The sequence below is a fragment of the Cyphomyrmex costatus genome, unplaced genomic scaffold (assembly GCF_001594065.2).
Source record: "Cyphomyrmex costatus isolate MS0001 unplaced genomic scaffold, Ccosl1.0 scaffold196, whole genome shotgun sequence".
NCBI lineage: Eukaryota > Metazoa > Arthropoda > Insecta > Hymenoptera > Formicidae > Cyphomyrmex > Cyphomyrmex costatus.
In genome coordinates this window covers 814,745-841,073 of record NW_017275998.1, presented here as the reverse complement: position 1 = coordinate 841,073, position 26,329 = coordinate 814,745, and the positions used below count along the sequence as shown (strand labels likewise).

Genomic DNA, 26,329 nt, shown 5'->3' with positions numbered 1-26,329 from the left:
GAAATCGAGAGGCGCATGCTAGGGAGATGGGTGGTCCGACACGCTTTTCAAAAGCTCGAGGAAATTAATTTTCTCAAAGTCGAGAAAACTCGATTCGGTCTAATCCAGAGTAATTTTCCCCTCGGATTCGCGGAAACGTGAGCACGCCGTTGTAAAGATCCGCTGCTCCAACTCGTACAACAGCCGCATTTCGGATCCGTTTTTCCCGCACCGGTCAATTTCGATGCAAGCCTCGTATAAAAATGGGATTTTAAGAATAGTGGACTTTTCATAATGAACCGTTAGTCACCATTCATATCGTACACGGAGAAACTTTTTACTATAATGTGGTAGAAGCTGCGGACCATCGTGTAATTATAAGTTTAAATGCTATAACCATTTTTTTTTAAACAATAATATACAGTAATTTTTATACTTTTTCATAGTAAACATTTTTTTTTACAAAATCACACCTAATTGAATAAAAGTTAGTATTGTAAAGATAATAAAAAATATATACCTAGAGCAAAATATTGTTTGCATACCATAATAAAAATTAACTATTTCCATTAAGCACTGGTTTAATAAAAATTACTTCATTTATGTAATAAAATTAGTATTATCATTGTAAAAGTTATGTTACACACACACACACACACACACAGAATATTGTTGTCTATCCGAAAATACAAGACATAGTAAAATGTAATTTAAAATTGTATTAAAACTTAATATAAAATTTTCTCCGTTTATTAGTGATAACTCAAAATTATAATGTTGTAATCAGAACGATGATAATTAGTTAATATCAATAATATAAAATTTTCTCCGTGTATTAGTGATAACTCAAAATTATAATGTTGTAATCAGAACGATGATAATTAGTTAATATCGATAACTAGTTAAATTTAAAATTGTAATACTGCTAGCAGAGACCGAGAATGACTGGGGTCGAAACGTATGTTCTAATAAACATTTTGTTTGTTGTTTTAACAATATAGAATTAAGATTTTCTTTGGCTGGTATTCCTATTCTTATTAATCTAACTATTCAAAATTATAAGTATAAGCCATAAATCTCATTGGAAACTTATATCCCAGAATAAATCATATTAGATCGTTACATTAATAAATCTGGCGAATTCACGAAGATAGGGAGGAACATGGCCTCCATGGCCAATTTTCATTATACGCTCTTATAATCTCGTATATCGTCAAGAAATCGGCGATATAGGTTGAAACATCTATATAGTATATAATAAATCAAGCGGTATTGTACGATGATTAAGCGACCAAGTTAACTGGAGACGATGATTAATTAAACCTAGAAAGATGAATTTGAAGAAAGCGGCGACGAAGGACGAAAGATGCCTTTTTTCCCTGCCTCGTATCGACGAGCTCACATATTTGTGAGGAGGGATGAATGTTTGCGCCAACAAGGAAAATCCATTACTTTTATCATTATATCGTCTCTCTTTCATCCCTCACTCGACACCACGGTGGCCAATCTCTAGTACGGAGTACAAGGATATAATTAACGCGCGATTACGTTGCGAGCAATAATTGTACCGCGTGTACCTCCCGCTCGATTCCGTTGGTATGCAAGTCACGCGTGTTTTTACGAGCACACGGGAAAATAATTTCTCGCCCCGGGACCGTCTATCTGGGTTACAGTCTCACCGTCGTTCTGCTGAATTATTCCGAACAATACCGGCGGCCAAGCGGTTCGAAATCTACACAACAATTGCATTCGGGTTGAAGCCAATTAAACTCGGTTATGTAGAGTGAATTCATCGGCCGTTACTTTAACCGCATTGAATTTGAAGCGCAAAACTGCGACGGTATTTTACAGTGCAACATTTTGATGATGTTATATGCGATTATATTCATCATTCGAACAAACGAGACCAAGAGAAAAAGAAAGAGAGAGAGAGAGAAAAAAAGAGTTATTACGATCTGGGAACGTAGTCCCTCTCTCAAGCCTTGATAAGGTTGTCCTGTTAAAATTTTCAAAATTAAAACTTACAGGCAAAAAACTTTGTACACTCGGAAGCAAAGCGTATAATATTTCTACATAAAAACATTTAAACCGGAGTGATAAACTACAAGTACAATAGAAGTAAAAAGAGTCATGAAGAACAGAAAAGTAAAATTACATATAAAGAAAAATAAAGAGAATAGAGAAAGGTAATTGCCAGCTATTAAACAATTATGCAATTCCTGTAAAATAAGTGCTATATAATAAGTACAATTATATCATAAATACAATAGAGGCAGTGCTGCAAACGCGTAGGTCCAAGTCAAGTGTGAACATATGTGTGGCTGCGTGAAAGTATAAGATAACGATTATAATGAGCGAGAGAGAAAGAGAGAGAATCAATGACTATCAGCTTTCTTATTTTAAAATACAACTTGTACAAATATAATATTAAACAATCTAAATTTTACAATTGAAATAACATTAAGTAATATATTATGTAGGAAGATAAAAAAGGTGTAGACTGGAATAAGTACTGTAACAACAGTGAAGTATCGTTGATATAGCACACTGGATTGCATTCCAAAACACGACTCTGTTAACCCGAGTATCATTTTATTCTTCTTGTTCACCGAATGTTGAACAAGGATGAAATATACTCAGAGCTGACAGAGTCAAATTTTGAAACACATCTCTGAGTGCTAGATTTAAATATAATACAAGGAATCTCCCGAGTTCAATTCTCAATAGATCTCCGTTAATTTTTCCGCCATAGTCCCAACGTATATTTAATATTACTTAGAGAGAGCGTGAGAGAGAGAGAGTGAGAGAGAGAGAGAGAGAGAGAGAGAGAGAGAGAGAGAGAGAGAGAGAGAGAGAGACAAAGGAGAGAGAGCATTGTGAATATGCAAGCCTTTTTCAAGGCGCAATGAATAGATCGGTCTCGGGGATGGTCGCGCAACTCTACACAAAGGCTGGCCGCGTTCGAATTTCGATATCGCGACTGCGGCATGAAAGCACAGGACGAGAATGGACGGCCGCACAAAAGGAAGACACCTGACCGATCGACACGGAGCCTCCGATCTCACCTGGCATTTAATGTGTCGCGTACCCCGTCTCCGTTTCGCTCCGATGATGTGTCGAACACCTACGTCGCTACGCTCACGGGGCTGGAAAAGTGGCTCCGACAATAAAGCAAGTACATGGCTGGCGTGTCAGGAAGACGAGTCCACCCACGCGTCGTCAATAATTCTCGCCGATTTGCCTCAATGTTCAATAATCGACTCCATAATATATTTAAGACCCGAAGGAATGGATTTTTGATTTACCGTCACCGGAATTCTTTTCGCGATTCGGCAGGTGAAACATTCAGTTAAATCTGGCTCCATATTAACTGTTAACGTAAGATTAACTTTCCAAATAAGTTTTAAATTGTGACATAAGACATAGACACTTTTTATTATCTGGATTTAATCTTAGGGAATAATTCAATTTACTTTTTATATCTTTTTCTAATTATTATTATTACATTATTATCAATGTAAATTAATTTTAATCTTGATTCAACTTATTCTTCATCTTTTTGTAATTTTTAGAATTATAAATTTTAAAGCGTTATATTGAGTCTTAATATTTCGATATAGATTTGCACGTCACTGACGTCATCATACCCAGGCTTTATTATTAAAAAGATCCAAAGATCCTTTTTCGTAACATTTACGTGACTGTGAGCACTTGAAAAATTTTTTATGAGAAATTGAACGTGACGGCTTATCGATATCGACAAAGTAATGTGCTTGATAAAATATTTCGAAGGCTGTACATTCGCGTGTTGTGCAAACGATAATAGGATTAACGCGTTCGAGGACTCGTTACCTCTTTCATCCCCAGTAAACGCCAACTAACAATAATAAAATAACATCACCTAGCAAACAAGCTGACATTATTTGTTGTCGTCCAAACGTCAAAATGATTTCCTAAACATCACTTGACATTAAAATGATAACGTCAGTTTGTTCGCTGGACAATATTGTAAACACTGTTATATTCACAATGTCAAATTATACCTCACTCGAGTTATTTTTAGTCATTTCTATAGGTCATCACTGCTCCTACTGAAAATATTTCGTTAATTTAACCAACAGAGAATTCGATTGGATGCTCTGAATGCGCACTGATGCACGTTAAAACCGTTGAATTGACATAAAAATATAAATATCAAAAAATAAAAAAATATAAATATAAAAAATATATAAATCTAAAAAAACAAATATAAAAAATATAAATATAAAAAATGGATAAAATCATGAAGTTCTCAACACATTGTATTATGCATTCTGTTGAGTAAAATCTGTATTTTATAATTGGAAATACAATACAATATTTGCATTTTACTTTCACACGCATAGATTAAACCAACGGCTTTAATGTGCACTACTGCGTGTCAAACCGAATTCGCTATAAAACAATTTATAATTTAACTCAAAAGATATGACTCTAATTTAATTTACAGTTTTTACTAAATATAATATATATATATATATATATATTTTAATGTGAACAATGTATATTTTAAATCTAACCACAAAAATGGATTGTACATTTTGACCTACATAGAAGTTAAAAATAACAAAATGTTATTTGACTCAAGGGATTAGCTTACCACACTGCTCTTTTGGTATTTAACAGTGCAGTTAGAGATAAATATATTTTCGGGCGTTGAAGAAAGAGAAAGCATGAGAAGAGAAAGATGCTGAGCGCAAGGAATGCAAGTGACGCGGAGAGACTTAAGTTTTTTGTATTTATGTCAGTTGCATTTAGGGGCAAAATACGTGGACGCCATTATTTTGCTACTGCGCATCTTCGAGAATACAACATCTTGTCTAAATCTCTGCCACGTCCCTCTTTTTTCTTACACTTACACTTCTATACGTACTGACACACTCAAATATACATTGTTATAAATTCATAAATTCATAATCAGTTTATACCCAATTTAAATTATTTTTTATTATTTCTATAAGTCGTCGTTGATTTTTATTCAATGTATCGTTTGATTAAAAAAATGAAGTTATATATAATAATTTAAATTGAAAAAAGTATTAAATTTAACTTAAATTTAGTTTATACTTATTAAATGCTTATTTATTATTTACTGGACGCATATATTGATGTGGACGATATTTACTGTGAAACTAATTACCTAGAAATTGATTGATTTACATTTTGACTCACGTAAAAATTAAAAGGAAAATGTTACTTGTCTCAAAGGATTGGATCAACGATTTTGCTTCTTTGTTATCTAATAGTACACAATATAACTATTACATAGAACGTTTTGCACTACAGTATTAAATGTGAAATTGTAATATTGATGTAATATTACTGCAGGTAGTATTTACCGGTCAGCGAACAAAAATAAGAACTGTCTTCTGTAAGAATTGAACTCACAAATCCTTATAGTTTACAAGACCAGTACTCTACTCGTGAACTAAAGAAGTTCTGCATCGGAAAGCGAATCAGCGCACTACTCTTCTTCTTAGAATCTCCTTCTTAGAAATATTCGCGATATAATATCCCTCTGCAAGTCTGCATAAATTGTACGAGAGATGAATTACCGGAGTAATATAAATATAACTACGCTCTCGAGATTGAAATGAGAAAGTCGGAGCACACTCAACGGGACGACCGCCTCTCGGTTTCCTTCCGTTGAGCGCAACTGAGTTAATAATTTTCCTCTTAAAATTGTAAAAGAAATTTAGGAAAATGAAGAGACTCGCATGGGATCGGCGAGAATGAAAAACGGAAACGTTTTGAAGCGAGATGAGCGTCAAATACTCAATATATACTTTATGCGTGTATTCCGACTATTACAGACACCTTCGTGAGGATGATCTATTTCTTTTATATTCAGAAATAGAAAGTATATAGAGTGTCCGGGAACACAGAGACTATATCGCGGAATTTTCAACTTCACCGCCGCGTGGGCGACCCTCGTCAGGGGAGATAGCACGCGAGGCTTCGATACAGCGTCTACCTGTCAATACGACGACACATACGGCTGCCGGGAGGGGGGCGGCGGGGGCAGCGGCGGGGCGAAGGGAGAGCGCGAGGCATTATTCGCGACGGATAAGCGCGCGCGATAATGTCTCGCGGCGCGCGGCCTGGCCGGTTTATTGACAGCCGCCGCGCCGCGATCGGGCTCGAGCCTCGCGCGCTTTTTCGCCTCGTGACTGGCGGCGCGGCGTGAAAAGCGCGCGTCGGCGTCGCGCGTCGGCGTCAAGTACAATGGCGCGCACGTGGTTACCGCGCGCGTGTGATGGCACGCGGCGGTGGCGGCCACCGGTGACGCACCGGCATATGCAGTGAAACTGCGGACGGACGCGCGAAGAGCTAGCGAGCGAGCGAGCGAGCGAACAATGCACGAGCGCCGGAGAGATACATTTATTTATAAATGAGATGTAGAAGCATATGCGGGCATATATGACTGATATGACATGCGCCATGAGAAATGGAGCGGCGCGCTGAGGCTGCCTTCAGAGGAGCACAGCAGCCGTCTCGCTCGGAATTGTGACAGGCCGCGGCGATCATGCAATTGTCGTTGCGGCGCCCGGCTGGACGCGTCTCGCCACCACACCGTCGTCGGCCGTCGTCTTCGCGTGTGACATGTCGCCGCGGGTGGCACGCCGCCAGATTTCGTGGAAACGCTCGCCGAAACGGTGGACGGACGGAGCCCGCGTGCGGAGTCGCACGTGTCATGCGGATACCGGCATCGTGTTGCGAGCCGCAGTTCAAATGTCGAAGCGACAAAGGGTCCGCTCCCGATTCAAGGTATATAACCGCGAAGGTTAGGCACACCAAGGGACCACAAGGGACGCGCAGAGAGCAAGGGTGGCGACGGGACGATGGTGGTAGTGACGGTAGCGGCGGTGGCGGCGATGCGTCCCCAGCTCTCTAATTAGGTCGCCCGTCTGCCCGCCCGAATGTCCCACACCGGCTTAATAATCGCTTCCTACCGCGGCCCCGTAACAATGCCATTATCGATTGTTTAATAGACAATAGACTGGTTGGCTAGAATGGCTAGATAGTAACGAGCATCGCGAGCGACGTTTCGCAACGTTAAAATTTTGTAGCTTGTTTCGCTGAACGTTAATCCATTGACGATCCTCTTTGTTTGCGAAACGGAACAGCTGAGATGTGGGAATGTCGTTTAATCGGAAACGGTGTTCCACAATGCTTATCTGCATTTTTGGAGCGCCGTTTACCAATAAGTCATAACCTTGCACTGAGAATGCTCTGCCGGTGAATTGAAAAGAATATATTTACACGATGAATAAATTTATCTCTTTATACATATACACAAAAATAGGTTCTTTTTTTAAAAGATTTTAAAATATTTACTTTTTAGAAACTTGACATATTTATGTATCAGTATTCTAAGTAATTAAGTTTAATGAGCTTTCTACAATAAGTCATTACCTAGGTTTTAAATTTAAGACAAGGAATTAACAATCACAATAATATGTGAGAAGAACAATTAATTATGATGGGTCATTTTCTTACGATTTAAGATTTAAAAATATTGATTATATAGATAATTAAAAATTAAAAATGTTGCTTATGTAGATAAATTTTTTGTTTATTGTAGAAAGTCCATAAAAATAATACAACAGGAATAAGTGTAATGTTTTTATGTAATAGGTGATCACTCCTCTAAGGTCTTTAGTTCTCTGTAGTGAAAACAGAGAAGAAGACATGGAGGAGTGGTTGGCTCCACAAACAGCGACAGAGAATCATCCTCAGGGTGATTCTGGAACTGCAGAGTTACTGGGAGGTAATCATCAGTTTTACGCAACTAATCATGCTAGACCTACATATTGCAATGTCTGTAGAGATACTCTACCTGGTAAGGATCTTTCTTTATGACAATTAAATTAAACTTGCAGTTATTTAAAAATAGTGGTTAAATTTATATTGTATTGTTACAGGTGTTACTTCCCATGGTTTAAGTTGTGAAGCTTGTAAATACAAGGTGCACAAAAGATGTGCTGCAAAAGCAATAAATAATTGCAAGTGGACAACACTGGCATCCATTGGAAAAGATATTATTGAGGACCAAGATGGGGTGTGCATATATTGTTATTAATAAAAATATATCTTTGAAAATTAATAATTAGTGTAAAAGTATATAACTTTACTTAATTATTAACTTATATAACTTTAATTAGATGTTTTTTTCTTCTTAATTTTACTGTTTTTAATTAGAAGTATATATCTTTTTAAAAAATTATAATTGTTCATCTCTGATAAATATATCAAGAATGTATAATTTTAGTATCTTAATCTATATTATAGAATATCACAATGCCACATCAGTGGATGGAGGGAAACTTGCCAGTGTCCTCAAAATGCTTTGTCTGTGAAAAGACATGTGGTTCTGTACTTAGGTATTTATATCCTACTACATTTTTATATGTAAGCAGTTGATAAAATTTAGTAAATATTCAATTCGACGTATTATTTAGGCTTCAAGACTGGAAATGTGTGTGGTGCAAAGCAACTGTACATACAGCATGCAGACCTGCCATGAGTATCAAGTGTCCACTAGGACCATGTAAACTCAGTATAGTGCCTCCTACAGCTTTGCATAATATAGGTAATCTATCTGTTGTATCTTAAATTATTTGTATGAATTTGTACATAAATATCCGAATAAAACTTTGATGATAATAATAATAGTAATTGCATACATGATTCAATTATTATCAGGTAGCGACGAAGCTTGGGAAGCAATTAGACCTACGGGATGCAGTCCACTTTTAGTATTCGTTAACAGTAAATCCGGTGACAATCAAGGTATTAAGTTTTTAAGGAGATTTAAACAATTATTAAATCCCGCACAAGTGTTCGACCTTATACAAGGAGGACCAGGTCCAGGGTAAGCAAATTTTATACATATGCTAATAACGATTAAAACAAACATGAATATATAATATTCGTTAGCACGCGTGTAGCAAGGTGTATATAAAAACATTTTGAATATAAGAATTATGATTTTTATTACAGATTACGACTGTTCCGACACTTCGACCCCTTCCGGATTTTAGTATGTAGTGGTGATGGGTCTGTAGGATGGGTTCTTTCGGAAATCGATCGGCTTGGAATGCACGTGAGTAAATGCGTATTTTAAAACTGTGAGTGATAACTTTATCTCTTTCAGCATGATTTCTTAACGACTACCATTTCATCTCAATCTAATTACGCTCTACCAGGGCTGCATATGCAGCATAGCCTAGCAATTTAGCGATATTACTTGACATTACATAATGCATGAATATAAATTGCAGTTAAAATTCGTTATACATGAGAATAAAGAAGCATAACTGTATACTATTTCAAGTTTTAATATAATATATCTATTGTTTAACATACATACACACAGAGTGATTCTTAATTATATGTTAATATTTCGGAGAATAAATATAAAGACAAATTTGCATATATATATAATTTTATTAAATAATATATTTAAAGTATTATTTTTGAAAAAAATATTAATATATATGTATCTTTCTTTTTAAAACATCGATTTTTTTAGTTCAATCGCGAGAATTGGAGAATGACTTTTGATATTTTCGAAACATCGTCAGAATTATTAAGAAAGGATATATTTAGACAAGATATGACATGATTAAATTCGATTTGAATTTCATCCTCCCGGTATCGACAACTTAATTCTTGAAATTGAGATTTGTAATTTACAGTTTGATTAGCTCTTCTGAATTATAATCTTTTGAGAAGGGTTCAAAACTTGGATTGGATTTGTTCGCATTACTTCTTGTTCAAATAAGTTATATTCTCCTAACAACTCTCTGATGATGTTTTAAAGGTATCGGAAATGTATATTTAAACTTTTGCGCTTATCTTACTTAATTGTCTTGAAAAGAGAACTAGATGAGAGGACGGACATTCTAAATATTTTATTTAATTATAGCTAGGAAAATAAAATTTTTCTTAAACTCTACTCATTCTTTTGAAGTATTGATATACATATATTAGAAAGAATTATCCTGTACATTAATATATACGATATTTAAATCGTGCCAATATTTAGAGCTATGATATTGCAGCCAATGGTATTAATTTTTTCAAGTTTCTGATTATAAACTGCATGGCGTGTCTCTTTTATGATTTTATTCCAGATGAAATCGGTGTGTGTGCTTTAGGCTTCTTTATATACGCGAAGCTTTGTTAACTTTTTTTACAGGCGGTAAGTGTATGCATGACTAATCTATCTAATCTATTCTCATTCGGAACTGTTAAAATGTACTACTAAATGCATTGCATAAAATAAAAAGAAATATATTTGTATTTATCAAATTTGCAGAGACAATGTCAAATTGGAGTACTACCTTTAGGAACAGGAAATGATTTAGCCCGAGTATTAGGGTGGGGTTCGTCGTGTGACGATGACGCGCATTTACCTCAATTACTGGACAAGTATGAGAAAGCGGGCACAAAAATGCTAGATCGGTGGAGTATTATGACATTCGAACGCAACATATCTCTGTCATGTCACAAAGTGACTCAGCCGGATCCGGCTATAAAAACGAGCATAGCTCATCAGTATGAAGACAGCGTTCTTGCTCATCTAACAAATATTTTGCAATCTGATCAGGAAAGTGTAGTTTTATCAAGTGCCAAGTAAGTAATATAATAACACATTCATACAGGGTGTCCCGAACTTCGAGGGTAATATTATTGCAGCGTGAAAAATTAAGTAATAAAAGTATGAGAGAGAGATTTTTCCGTGTATGTTTTTTAAGTATAAGCGTTAAAAGAAGTTTCACGCTGAAATAATGTTTTTTTTCCGGAACACTATATATATATATATATATATATATATATAAATTTGCATAAGCTTTAAGTTTTAGCATTTAAACTAAGAGTTTTTTCTTACAGAGTTTTATGTACAACCGTAAAAGATTTTGAAACATATATACTAGAAGCCAGTCTAAATACAGGGGACCAACAATTGGGAGAAAAATGTACAGTACTTCAACAAAAACTTGATCTATTGTTGCAAACATTATCAAAAGAAGAAAGCAATTTATCCGATAACACAGAAGACATTGACATTGGCACTCTAAAAACTGACACTTTTAGCAGCATCCAAGAGAAAGGTGCTTTAGAAAAACCAGAAAAAGAAATGACGAATTTAAAAAAAAGCATCATTCAAAGAGCATCATATATAGAAAAAGAGATTGTAATGTCCAGGTATAGCATATATTTATATATGTTGTATTATAAATGTAGAAAGAGAGATGTATATTTTAATGATGTTTACAGAGTAAATAGTTTGAAAAAAGCTGTCAGAAAATTAGTGGAACACACAGAAACAGCTGTCAACGAGCAGAACAGTCCTTCGGATGAGAAACAAAGCAGTAAGATGTCAAATATCGCAAGAGTATCTGATAGTTCTCCGATAAATACTATGACAAGTAGTAAGATTAAACTTGTCATACTATTTATGGGAGAACTACCGGATACTTTCTTTAGATGATAAAATTGATTTTAATATTTGTTTTCTTCATACCATATTATGCATAACTTATGTCAAACAGACCAGGTCATATATCTACCAATTATAGAATCCAGCAGCATAGAGATCTCTTGCCCAAGTCCTACTCCTAATGTGGCATCTCTGAGCCCAATGCCAGATTTAAGGAGAGATTCGCAACCCGAAGAATTACTGACTCTTCCTGCACCCGATAGTTTTGCCGACAGTAGACGAAACAGCGAAAACATACCACAAGGGTAACTGTCAACATGAACTTAATGACGTATCAATATTTGCATTCTACAAGTAACTCGATGTAATTTTAGAGTTCTCAATTTTGACATACCCGCAATGCAAACTGTCAGTGGTCAACAAGAAATTCAGACAGCTATTAATGATAATTTTCTATTGTCTGAACCGACACAAATAGAAGCTTCTTCTGATGTTCCAATAACTGTGACAAAAATCACTTTAGACACAAGTACACCATCAGATGATGCGACTACAGTCGTATCCCTCGACATGGATTCATTTCATTCTAAAAACATTTCACCAGAACACGTGCAAAAACCCGCGATAGTCAAGCTAGAAACTAGGGGTAGCTGTACCAACAGTACAGATAGCATGGTTTCTGAAAGTTTTGATTCCAAGAGTTACACTGTGCGAAATAGCACATTGAGTGAAGTCGGTAAGTAAATACTTACCAATGTGGCAAGTATCATAAAAGTGTTAACTTTATATGTATTTTTTATCTTGTTATTAGATAATTTCTCTGACACTTTTCAGGTCATAAAGACAGCGATATATTCGATACCACGAAAAAATGGGAGAACGCGGAGATAGGGTACTATGATTCACCGGATAATTCCGATATGCTTTCCAGTGAAATTCAACACTCGGAAAGCGGCTTGGAAGATTTGAGCTCCCTCAGACAGGATGTGATAATGGGTGATGTAATAATGGGGTATGATTCTGTTAGTGAAGGCTTAGAACTTGAGGATTCGCATAGATATTGTGGCTTAGCTCAATTTAGCGAAGGAAATGATATTGGAAGATACTCGTTTAAGAAAGGCAGAAAAAGTATAAAGACTGATAAAGAGGTACAAAAAATAGATATTTCAATTTTTTAAAATTAAATATATAAAATCAACTGTGTTTAAGTATGTAAGTTAATTTTATGTATTTTATGCATATAAAACTAATTATGTTTTATGTTATCAGGGAATGCTAAGTAGATATAAAACGGAGGGCTTAACAACATGCGTTCGTGTCTCAGGAGTTAAATCTCCACAATCTGTGGAGACAAATGTACTTGAGACTACATTCGAAACTATTGAAAAAGAAAAAACATCCGATTTGTTGAGACCAGTATGTTGCTTCCCCGTCCCATCGGACATTACCAACGAAAAGTGCTCTACGAATTTTCCACCGCAGATTAGTGTTATCGTTGATCCACCAAGTCCATCGTTGTCAATTGAGAGCCATCATAAATTTAATTTAGATTACAAACTGGATCCACATGATAAACAATACGGTGGAAATAGTATGGAAAGACGTAAGTTTGGCCAGCTAAAAAATGATTACATGGCAATTTATATGCATATATTTTAATGATTTTTCTAATAATGTAGTAAGCGTGGAGTTACCCAATTCAGGCTTCTCTCCGCAAGCTACACGTCGTATAAGCAGTGGAAGTTTATTGAAGGCATCAGAAGTTGTGTCGTTGATGGCAACTACCGCTCGTTTAGGTGGCTCAAGCGTGAGCTTGCGTCACGAAAGAGCAAAATCTGTAGACAAAACGGAGGACGTGAAGAAACTTCCTATAATAAATCCTTTAGTTCGATTACCTATGTGGCCAAGTAAGGAAAAATGCAATATTAAAGTATAATCTTTCTCATTTTATATAATTAATGTGTTTTTTTTTTTGTAAATATATAGATGTAAGTGGAGGAGCTGGTCTCATCAGTCAAGTTTTGCTGGCAAATGCAGATGCTCTATGTGCACCGGTATCGCCATTAATGGATCCAGACGAAACATTGACGTAATTCACATACATCATTATATATATTAATTTGACATAAATACAGAGATCACGAAACTATTTTTTTGTATTACAGGGAAGGATACTTTGAACGATGCGTCATGAATAATTATTTTGGCATTGGCATAGACGCAAAAATCAGTCTCGATTTTCACAATAAGAGAGAAGAGCATCCTGAGAAGTGTCGATCACGTGCTAAGAACTATATGTGGTATGGCGTCTTAGGCTCTAAAGAGTGGATACAGAAAACTTATAAAAATCTTGAGCAGAGAGTTCAATTGGAGTGCGACGGTCAAAGGATACCATTGCCGTCTTTGCAAGGAATTGTTGTATTAAATATACCAAGGTACTTATGATAATAAAAAAAAAATATATATATATATATCGATTTATAATTCTCTAAGTTAAAGTTTTAATTTTTTAATGACAGTTTTATGGGTGGCACAAACTTCTGGGGCGGTTCAAAGGAAGGAGATCTGTTCTTGGCACCATCGTTTGACGATCGTATTTTGGAAGTAGTTGCGGTCTTCGGATCTGTTCAAATGGCTGCGTCGCGGCTGATAAATTTGCAACATCATAGGATAGCCCAATGCCAAACAGTCCAGATTAATATCTTAGGAGAAGAGGGTGTCCCCATACAGGTCGACGGAGAGGCTTGGATTCAACCACCAGGTGTTATAAAAATTATACACAAGAATCGCATGCAGATGCTTTACAGAAATAGGGTAAGTAAAATTTCACCATACCAAATTCCTACTATCTCCGCCGCTTTAAATGTTTGGAGCATTTCTTCTGGCAATTGCTGTTCAAAAAAGCTAATAAACTGTTTTATCAAATCTGTTTGAGTAGGTGCAGTATTGATTAGGTTCTCGGATTTTTTATGTTTGTTTAAAATATTAAAATCCACAGCGTTAGGTGTAAAAGGATAGAGTCCACACGTTTGAAATCCATTTTTAGCCATAGAAGTAAGGTCTATTGAATCAAGAGTCTTTTTTAACAGTGGGGCAAACATGTCTTTTTTTAGGCGTTCTCCATTATTTTCTAATCTCCAATTATTGACAATTTTCTTCCAAACCAATTTTAAAGGATGGAAAATCGCTACATCTAATGGCTGCAAAATGTGCGTGGCGTTTGGATACAGAGCTATTAACTCTATTTTATGCTGTCGACAAAAATTACTCAAAGGCAATGTCAAGTGTGAGGAATGTCCATCCATGAATAATACGACGGGAAATACAATATTATTAGTTTTCAGCCACGGGTAAAATACGTTAGTAATATATTCATAAAATGACTCAGCAGTCATCCATCCTCTGTCTGAAGTTCCAATGCTCCATCCTTTGGGGATATTCTGCGCTATAGTTGCTGGTATTCTTTTGTAAGCGTACATTATCATGGGAGGTGCCATAACTCCGGAAGCGCTAATCATTACTAATGTTGTCAGTGCCTCTTTTTCATCAGCATTTACGATTTTGTATACTGATTTAGCACCTTTTTTAACAATAACTTGCTCTGCTTTCGGACACAATAAAAAGGAGCTTTCATCACAATTAAAATACCGTGAAGCATCAATACAGAGCAATTCTTTCTTTAACAAGTATTGACGAACTTCATGAAACCACTTTCTCAAACAATCTTCATTAACTGATGCTCTGATAGTAATTAAATTCTGTGCAACTTGATGTGATAGCTCAGGGTGTCGACAAATAAATGATTCATACCAATGACGTCCAGGTCTGTTGTTCGTAAAAGGATTTTTTTTCTGTAACTGCATTATTAATAATTGCACACTGTCTAACAGTTGTTCCTTGGTTACCGGAAAACCTTTTTCACTGATATACAGCATCCAATCAACTAACTGGCTTTCTTCTTCTGAAGACAGAATTGTCGATGGTCCCATTGTAGATTTAATTTGTGATTTGTTTTTAAATTTATCATGCAGCGTAGTTTTTGGAATTCCATACATTTTACTGGCTTGTCTAATCGGAATCCCTCGGTGAATAGCATGTATTGCATCATTTATCACTGACTGAGCATACCTTTTGCCCTGCTGCTGTCTTCATGTTTATCTGTAAAAATAAGTTTATTTTTATATTGATTTAATCACTAATCTAATTATTCATGCATGATTTTAAAGACGCTTGCTCAATGAGGTTATAAAAGAAAACTTTAACTTCCATTATAATAAGTAATTGCTATTATACATGAATAACTTATTTTAACATATATAAATAAAAGAAATTATCGATGAATAGTTTTAAAAAGTTTCACATGCAATTAAGTCTTTAAAAATATACAATTATTTACTTACCAAACAATTCCGTATTGTTTACGAAAGCAAGACTACGTGACTCTAACCTCATAAGCTGGGTAATGGGTATACACATACGAGTCCGGTGATTGGGACCATTAGTACTTTAAACGTACCAGTCTCCGGACACTTAAAAATATCGTTTTTATTGTGATTTCTATGATGAATTTCGTCAAAACGAGTTTCTAATTAATCTTTATAATTAAATATTCAATGATTTATTCATAAATATAATTAAATATCGAGTTTTTATTGTATAAGCTGAATGCTAACGCTTAACGAATTTCTTAACGATTACCTACCATTTTATCAAATCATAGACCCATACTTACATAATAAATTTTTTTTAATATAAAAATTATGAATTTGGCTTACTTCTTTTTTCCTAATTAATCGTTATAAATATAGGAATATTTTTTACAATAAATGTTATTTTTATTCATAACTGTTCAAATAAATAGCAAATATTTTATTTCAATGTGTCCGGCCACTGGAACATTTACCTTATTTATCAAGGCTCGTAAATTCTTATTGTTCTGCATATATACATCTTTAAGACGTTGATATCTTTAAGATGTTGAGTTTCAAAACAGTTATTGTGCAAGACAGTTATTTGTTATTAAAAATCCATAATGCTGACAACTATTAGAGTAATAAGAGTTCACGAGTCCTGGTATTTGTTGTGATTTTTTAATGGGAAAAATAATTTTAATTTATGTGTATGAATTGAAAATATTTTGCATCTCAGGCACTTGAAACCTCATTGAGAACATGGGAAGAGAAACAACGCAATACATTAAGCGCTCAATCTTCTTCTATAAACAATGCATCACAATCCAGACCACAATTGCAACTTTGTAATAAACCTCCTCAGTTGAACGATGAGGAATTGAATATCTTATTAAGTTTTATTGAAACCGTAACGACCTTGGTCAAGTGGGTAAAACTGTTAATTATATCACATCCAACCCTGGAAAGAGATCTGTATCAAGTAGCCTTACGAACAGCAAATGCACTTGAAAAAGTGCATCCCAATGGTAAAATCTTGCAAGGGGTAAGTTTTGATTAGGGAATTAGTTAGAAATCTGTCACATCTACTTTTTTTTAACTTTTTCGATTTATTAATATAGGAAAGCCTAAGGCCCATGGTAACAGAGTTAGTATCAAGCGCACGGCAATTGTATGAAGAATCTTGTGAATTATTGCGCGATAAAGCACATAGCTTGGTGAGCAGAGCAAATATTGTGACTGTAAAATATTAACGCATTGATTAAATTAACAATTATTTTCCTAACGTAGAAATTACGAGAAGATTTAGAAAACAAGCTATCTGTATCTCTAGCTCAAATGGAACAGCAATTACGAAAATGTACCTTTGATGAAGGAGGCACAGGATTGGTTTACTTGCAAAATATTCCCGCAGACGATCAGGTATAGTTCTTTCTTATGCTTAATGCAATGCTGCTTAAAGTCAATTATTTAAAGAGATACGAGTTATGAAATTAACTATTTTTACATTTTTGTCATGTATTTTGCATTGTGATAAAGTTTACATATACACCGAGAAAAAATTTATTAAATTATAATAAATATTTCTTTGAGTAGTCCTAACAGAATATTTACTTATGGTAAATAAATATTTAGATAAATAAAAAATATGATAGTTGAATCAAACTAATGATTCTTGTATCTAATAAACATGTGTTTACATTTATTAAATATTCCGCTAGGAGTATTTAAAGATATATTTATTAAAATTTAGTAAATTTTTTTCACAGTGTACATTTTGTGATATTTACTACATATTTAATTGACGGAATACTAATTGAATTTTTAATACTTAATATACAAAAAGTTTGTTTTATAAATACTCATGTATTCGCTTACAAACATAATTTAAAGAATTAAGTATACAGACACTTTGGGAGGTACAATTAATTTATCTATTCTATATTTATAGTTATTTAGAACTTTCCACAAGATTATCAAAATCGAACGAAGCACATTGATGATCAAATTAACGATAAAGTCTTCCATTATTTATTGGTATTCGATATTCCATCTGCCAGTATATTCCAAAGAAAAAATTATATAGAGCACTATTCTTGTATATAAGTTTTGAGAAAAGTTAGTTAGCTAGTTGGATAACACAAAGATTGTAATATTATGAAAGCACCTCTCTTTACATATATATATATATTTTACACGAAAATTTACAATCTTTTTTGAGAAAAGTTTACAATTCATTATGCGTAAATATTGTTTTCAAATGATAATTAATACATTATCCTATGCTTTGTTTCGGATTGATTGAGTGCTCAATCCCAGTGCTGGTAATATGCTTTTAAGTATTAATGCTTATGATTTAGAGAAATAGAATTAGCATTTAGAGACTTAGTTTTGCGGAACATGATGCTGATTATTTTTTGTACACGTTTGTATGTATGTGCGTGCGTGCATGTATTACAGCTACTGAGAAATGGAATTGCCGTTTAGATTGCCTTTTATTTGTTTATTCTCGCTTGCAGCAGCTCTACTGTAGTCCACAGTGAGACATAACATATATTGTGTGATATATTTAGCGATGCTGTACTTATCTTCAGTTACGTTAGCAGACGCAACACATCCGAGTATGCACTTGAATTATATGGAACTTAACTTTTACTTTTGTTATCGCGCCTCCGGTTTCTCATGATTTCGTGAGTTTGTTGCACTGTGACAACGAGAGGGGAACTTTCGTGATTTTATGAAAGATGTATCTTTTAGCGAATGTATATGAATTTTGCTAAAGTACAATAATAAATATATATAATGGAATATCTTATATATATTGTCTCATTAATGTATACCGAAAGCATATCTATGGTATTTGCGCGACTTTGAATCACACTATCGCAAACGAACATATAGACCATTCGAAAGCTACTTTGTATGCCTGACGAATCCGTTATCACGTATAATCCCGAGTGCAAATCTTCACCTGCATATGATTAGCATGTTTCTAACGTATGCGTATAAAATAGCATACCGCTTTACTACTAATCTGACTAACCGTGTTACTAACCGACATCTCGAACTCTGGATCTACAGGGAGATAAAAAAAATCGTCATCGAGGGTTATTTTGGTTGAAGTGTCGTCGCATTGCTGGCAGCGCGGGTCCGGCTCGAGATCTGGTTACTACTTGGGGAGTTCCGGAGGTCTGTGCATGGTTGGAAAATCTGCGACTGGCAGAGTATACGGAGAAATTCGTTGCTCATGATATACGAGGTAAAGAACTATTAACCCTAGCTCGTCGAGATCTAAAAGAGCTAGGAATCACAAAGGTTGGACATGTAAAACGTATTTTACAAGCCATCAATGATCTGAACAACTGATAAGATGCTATCCCGAAGAGGGCGTATTTTTCTCTTTCGTTAATTGTAATTAATGTTTTAAGGAAAGAAAATATTAATCTATTTTTTATGAATTTATTTCGTTTATATTCTTGCCCTAAGACAATTAATTACAATTTCCGTGACATCGTGAGGATTAAACGGAAGGAAATGTAGAAATCCATCTAATGTTATAGAAGGAGACCATTTTTCTTGTTACTGCATAACAAATTCAGCTATTTTGTAAGTAGTCTTTGTATGAAAGAAAACGATCTTGCCTGTGCTGAATTCTTTACTAACATTTGGTACATGCAAAATGATTTTCTTCCGTACAACGACTGCTTATAAAAACAAAGTTGAATTTGTTGTGCAGTAATAAATTTTCAGCGCAATTCTATTTATATATTTAGATATGTATATATAGTACAAAATACGTGATTCTAGAATAGGCACTTCTGTCCTTTTAGATATACATTGGAATGTAAAAAAATTTTCTTTAATGTTGCAAATAAGTTGATTTAAATTCGTTAGTGTTTTATACAAGACATCGTATAAAAGACAAAAATAAGTAAGTCGTTGTAAATCTTGTTAGTACTCCACCTAGAGTATTAGTGCTGATTAGTACTCCTATACATACTTGACTATTAGTAGTACTCCTTCAAAGATCACAAGATTTTATTACAAATAGTTTCAGATTTGTGTTATATAATGTATGTACTCATGGTTCTACTTTGCAAACTAGAAATTTTCTATCTCTTTTGGATATTGATATCAATCTATACATGCTATTTTCTAAAAAGGTGTTTTGGTTAATTGTTTAATTTATGAAATTTTATTAAAAGTGATGTTAATCGAAAAAGTTATAAAAAAAAGAAAGGCTAATACTTAATATATTTTTATAGAGCAATAAAAACATAACAAGACAGTTCAGTATATTAATTTCTGATAAATAATTTCGATAATCAAATGGATATTAAAAAGAAAACTTTTAGAAATTTTTAAATTATTCGAGATATATATATATACATATATATATAAAATGTAAATATTTTTAAGCAATTATTTTAAATCAGATTTATATGCAGAATATGTGTATAATATTACTGCTTTTATGTATGGTTTGAAGATTATTTAAGTCAGATAACCTCCCCCTTAAAAACATCAAAAATTAACACATACTTTATTGGAACAAGGGATATATCTTCTCGTAAGCCTGCTCATCTCCATTCAGAATTACATAGTCAAATGGCTATGAAAAATTCATCACAGGTAATTAAATATTTAAAATTTTTTCTAAAAAAAAAAACAGGAAAATAAATTCTTTGTTCTTTTAAAATAATATAATATATAATATATTGTAATCTTTTTATGCTTATTTAATACTTGTCAATTTTTATAACTTTGTCTTTTCTGCTCTTTTTATATGTAGATTTTTTATATATAATTGTGTCATCTTGTGTGTATTCTTCAGATATTTCTACAATAAGATTACTAATATACGAAGTTGACAATCTTATGTTATCATGTGTCCATACATACATATATGATAATATTCCTTTCTAAAATGTATATACGTTGTTTTATATCGGAGAAGATGGGATAAGACAGACTCCGTATGCAGAAATGGGTTTTTTTAACGACAAAGTAAATTAAATTTAACATAAAAGAACTTTAAAGTGTTCATTACAAGATCATAATGTTAAATTTTTTAATCTTGCAAAAGTTTGTATTATTATTAAGATTTTTACAAAACTTAATTTTGGTCCATTCTCTTATAGGTGAGATACTATTAAGATTTAGGAAATGAACCATTTTATCCCGTGGTCGATTAATATTACTTCTAATAGTTTTATAAAATACATATTTATGGTATATATGTACAAAAATACATTTAAACAATTGTTCAATAAACTTCATAATTTTAGACAGAAAATAGTATGTATAAATTGATATATATTTTAAAAAGACAAAAATCTATAGTTTTGTAAAGTAGAATTATGAGTATATACATTATAACATAAATCTGAAACTATTGTGATAATTAATCTGTAATGCAACACAAATTGTCTCTACAATATTAAAATATTATTTATTCTAATATTTTAACAATATACAATATTTATTTTATAAGGTTTTCTTGTATATCAAAATAAGCATATGTCAAGTTTTTAAAATTAAAATTTGTATATAAACTTTAATCTGTACATAAAGATATACACATAACAATCTGTGTCAAAAATATTTTAATTTACATAATTTTAATTTTGATTACTTATATTAATATTTATACTATTATTTTGAAATTGCACAGTGAAAATAGATTAAGATTTATATTTTGTTAAGTGATATATTCAGTTTTATTGTCCCTTTGATTATAAATATTCAAAGACTGATGTAAACATCTTGTATAAATCATTTATTCATCGCATTACTTTCCTGTACAGTTAATATCTTCGAGAAATTAAGAAAAGATATTTATTAATTTTTAACAACACAGGCCTTACACAAGCACAGACTTATATTGGTGTGGAAATTGGTTTCATAATGATTTTTTACATAATGATTTATTGTTTTACTAAAGTTAAACTAAGAATAGATAATATTTTATTCGACCAGTTTAGAATCATTATGATACCAGGCATTTTAATTGGCAATTTATGAAGCAATCTTAATATTAATATAATAACAGGATTTATAATCATATTAATATAGCGATACTAATAAATATTAATAACTTGTTTTATTATAATATAATCAGAATAGACGTCTCATCTACAATTTCTTCATTTCTCATTCTTGTGCATCAAAGATGTAAATATTACTATAAAACATATTTTTTCTATGATGTTCTCAAATTTTGTCTCAAAAATTATAATACTATCATATATGTTATCTGAGCATTTATAAATATTTTATAAATCCTGTGCTATAAGAAAAATCTCGCATTGGATCGAAAAAACTATTTAAGAATAAACGTGTTCAATCTGTTATATACAAACTCTTTATCTTAATGAAAGTAGATATATAAAATCTACTATTGTCAAGATAATTACGCATAATTTCTACATGTATTAATCTTTTTGTACTTAAGTATATTATAAATTATATATTGCATTATATAAAATGAAAATTTTACGAATTACTCACACTCTGTATAAAAAAAAGATCACTATTCTGTAATAAAGTTAAATCTCAAAGTTCTGTATTTTAAAATTTTTACATTATTCTCTTTCCTAATAAACTATTTAAGTTATAAAAAATATAAGAAATAGTAATTATAAAATCATTATTTGAATTGTTCAGTATTGCTTAAGATTTTTTATATTATTTTATAATTATTTTTGTATAGATTATAGAATGTTATTAAATATATATATATATATATAAGTAAATATATATTAATATATAATTTGTATAATATTATGTAGAATAAGAATATAATGTGTTAATATACATATGAATTTTGTATATAAGAAATATTATATATATATAAAATGATTACATTCATATATTTTGCAAATTTTACCATATATGCAAAAAAATCGATGCAACTGTTAACGAAAATACATAATACGTACCTTTTTTAAGTAAATAAAAATATTTTGTCTACATTTCAATATATTTGTTCCTCACAAATATATTAAAATGTGTGTACATAACAAATTTTTTATTTAATTTTCTTAAGTTAAATTTATAAAATGTTTAACTAGATTTTTTTTTATTTTAACTGCAACTAGTCGTTCCCTAACCAGCAATTTTAACTTGACTATGGTTCTATAAAAATATAATCTAGGATTAGCCAATGCATCTCCTAGTAAGATTAATATTATTATTGTTAAATCAAATTATGAGGTTTGGTTCTTTTTAATCTCTTTTTTTATATCCTCGAATTTAAAGAGTTGATGAATCTCTGCATTCACAATTTAACTACATCACTTTAAATTTATAAATTATATATACAATTATTTTTGTATACAATTTATATTTTGTATACAATTATTTTTGTACAATTATTTTTACTGATGATGGTCTGAAATAGACCAAAACGTCTAGACAAATTTAACATGCAATTCGAATAAAGGACATTCGCTCATCACAACTAGCGCTGTGGAATATATATGTACGTTAAATTTATTTCTTTAACTGTATTTTACCTTTGACAGTACAATCAATTTGCCATTTTATTACAGAACATATGTAAGTTTTCAAGAAACACAACGCTGTAATCGTGATAGTGTTCTATCCTTTCCTAAAATTTCCATCATTTCGGCAACAGGTGGTCCAACCTACGAAGCATTAATATTATATGTATTATATGTATTGATAGCTTTTTCTCGATAATAAAAATAAATTTGTATACTATATTTACATTTACGCCACTCATAACGCTTCTCAGAGTTTTCATCAAAGCAGGGAATGGAATTCCGTTCTTCTTGGCAAACTCCTTTAGATAAGGTGTCATCCAATCGGTATTGTAATTATTCGCATCTATTTCAACTAATTCCGCGTTCAATAACTTAATCGTATCTAGAATAATGTAATAAGAGATAATCTTTGACAAGCAAAACTCTATATTCTTTGTATAAAAAAAATATTAATACCTGAATATCCATCTTGCTTAACATTTGGTATAGAAGATGGAATAATCCACAAAAATGCTAAATCTTTTTTGACGAGATCATTGAGTGTTGTTACCCTGTTTTGTGCCCATTTAAACGTTGTTATTATATGATCATCATCTAATTGCAAATTTCCATCATTTTTCCTAAAGTATATAGAAAGAGTATAAGCAAAATTTAAAAAGGTAAGATTACTAGCAATGCTATATGCGAAATTAAATATACCATTCTGGAAAAGCTTCTGACACTAATTTCTTAATTCTTTCAATAAAAAATTTATGGTTTCTTTCATTTTGTAGTAAATTTGTCATTTCCAGTTTGTTAAATTCCCACAATTTATCAGGCATAAGTTTGCCAGAACTTGGTTTTATTTTAGTAATGTCAAACTGCAATAAAAAATAAAATACATCAATAGAATAAAATAAGTAAATATATTTTATATATTTTATTTATATTTAAGAATAGGAAACGAAAACTTTGTTAATAGAAGCAATTACCTGTTTAATTAATTCCTGATAAGTGTAAAGATCTTGACTCTCTTGTTCTTTGTGGAAACCACCACCAGCTCCTATCACATAATTTAATAACGCTAGTGGAAAAATACCTTGTTTTCGGAATGAATCAATCTTTATGTCACCTTGTCTTTTTGATAATTTAGATCCATCTGAATTCATTATTAAAGGTAAGTGTCCATATATAGGAGGATTCCAGCCAAATGCTCTGTAATAGATACAATTTGTAATGTAATTAATTATAAGAATTCACAAAACATATTTAATTATCTTGAATAAAACTACTCACTTGTGAAGCATAATATGTTTAGGTGTAGAAACTTGCCATTCAACACCACGTAAGACATGAGATATCTCCATAAAATGATCATCGACTACATTTGCAAAATGGTAAGTAGGGTAACCATCTGATTTTATAATAACTGGATCTCCCTCAGATTTAGTGATATCATGGAACACATCTCCATAAACTAGGTCATGAAAGACTTCCGATGTTGACGTTAACTGAGACATTCAATAAAGCAACTGCTATAAATCTATAACCATTAGTCTGTCGATCTGTTAAGTTTAAAAGACATACCTTAAATCTAATACAATAAGCCAAGTTTTTCCTAAGCATTTCTTTTACTTCATCCTTAGTAAGATGTCGACATCTGTTATCGTACTTAGGTATTTGTCCACATTTCATCGCCTCTTTCCTCAGCAGGTCCAGCCTTTTCTCTGTGCAAAAGCAATAGTAAGCAGATCCGTTGTTCAAGAGTTTAAGTACTTGTTCCCTAGAAATAATATAAAAGAAAAATAAAAAAAAATATAAATTAGAAATAACAAATGCTATATTCAATTTCTGCACTCAATTTACCATGATATTCTTCTGCAGATTCTGTTCAATCTCTACTAGCATTCCAACAAAATTTATAGCAGATATTTTGTTTTTGACAGATTTGCAAACCTGGGCACCAAGATATATACATACTTATATAATTCAAGCCTTGATGATTGTACATAAGGACCAACAGGGCCACCCCTGGTAGGATCTTCGTCGGATATAATCCCTGCCCATAGCAAATCATCCTGGATTTTTTCTATTGCTCCAGAAATTGTCCTTGTTTGATCGGTGTCCTCGATCCTCAAAATAAATGCGCCATTGTTGCTGCGTGCAAATAAATAATTGTACAACGCGGTGCGCAATCCTCCTAAGTGCAAGTGGCCTGAAACAACACATGAATAAGGATCGGCTCTAGGACAGCTTACAAAGGCAACGCCCAGTATTGGTACTGGTGTTTTTTCAACAAAAATGAATCAGCAAAAAAGAGAAATATAACGGTATAATATAAACAGTGTAATGGTTATTACCGGTAGGGCTGGGTGCAAATCTAACCCTCACGTGGTACTTCTTGAAGAGACGTCTCTGCAACAGCTGCAGACTTGTCGCGCGGAGTATATTACGCTGCATCTTTGCTAATGCGTACACCTGATGACTCCGTCAACGAGTCACAAGGAAACAAGGTCGTGCCACGCAATGCGGATTGCGACGATGGAACCCAATGGAACCCAAAGCTCACTCCGTCCGATTTCCAATTGATTCAAATCGCAATTGGAATGATCGGAAATCTCGAACGGCTTCAGATTTCGTTTTCGAGTAACGACTGTTTACAGTTTATCGTTGTTGGTCTGCTTTTGTTTCAGGAGAACACGGATCCGTCGCTTTTCGATGTTTACGTCAAAAAATATTGTTGCGTTTTAAAATTCGCGCCACTCTAGAATTTCGCATTTAGGTCTGCTTTTTTTTTCCACCTCAAGTTCTGAACCTGGTGTACTCATCTTTCTTTTTTACTGAAGAAGTTCTTTTTCTCTGCACAGTGCGATAAGTTGAAGCGAAACAGATATGTATGTTTGGGCGAATTTTTTAATTCATCGATTGATCGCATGATGCGCAGATGCAACATGTTGCACTTGCGC

The 26,329-nt window shown here is 32.9% G+C and overlaps 2 protein-coding genes across 6 annotated transcripts; one reads left to right on the top strand and one right to left on the bottom strand.

Moving 5' to 3' along the window:
- The first annotated feature begins 7,662 nt into the window (after positions 1-7,662).
- Positions 7,663-19,322, top strand: LOC108773030 (diacylglycerol kinase eta). Of its 5 annotated transcripts, XM_018538735.1 has the most exons (22): positions 7,663-7,861; positions 7,944-8,080; positions 8,311-8,402; positions 8,481-8,611; positions 8,725-8,893; positions 9,022-9,124; positions 10,223-10,225; positions 10,343-10,659; positions 10,918-11,232; positions 11,305-11,399; positions 11,580-11,772; positions 11,842-12,203; positions 12,302-12,615; positions 12,737-13,070; positions 13,147-13,374; positions 13,454-13,556; positions 13,633-13,902; positions 13,987-14,281; positions 16,616-16,921; positions 16,998-17,093; positions 17,167-17,298; positions 18,958-19,322. In XM_018538735.1, exons 1-22 carry the CDS (start codon positions 7,711-7,713, stop codon positions 19,240-19,242), a joined length of 4,431 nt encoding a protein of 1,476 aa, XP_018394237.1. In that variant the 5' UTR covers positions 7,663-7,710; the 3' UTR covers positions 19,243-19,322. The 5 variants fall into 5 exon arrangements, with proteins under 5 accessions (XP_018394237.1, XP_018394235.1, XP_018394234.1 ...); XM_018538733.1 differs by lacking the exon at positions 10,223-10,225 and having other exon boundaries at positions 11,607-11,772; XM_018538732.1 differs by lacking the exon at positions 10,223-10,225 and having other exon boundaries at positions 12,311-12,615.
- A 4,030-nt stretch (positions 19,323-23,352) lies between these two features.
- On the bottom strand, positions 23,353-26,247 carry GluRS-m (putative glutamate--tRNA ligase, mitochondrial). The gene is made up of 9 exons (XM_018538736.1): positions 25,724-26,247; positions 25,344-25,578; positions 24,951-25,146; positions 24,660-24,874; positions 24,356-24,578; positions 24,084-24,244; positions 23,841-24,004; positions 23,609-23,766; positions 23,353-23,525 (listed from the first exon to the last, which is right to left on the bottom strand). The coding sequence occupies exons 1-9, from the start codon at positions 25,821-25,823 to the stop codon at positions 23,445-23,447; spliced, it is 1,533 nt and encodes a 510-aa protein (XP_018394238.1). The 5' UTR covers positions 25,824-26,247; the 3' UTR covers positions 23,353-23,444.
- Between the last annotated feature and the right edge of the window lie 82 nt (positions 26,248-26,329).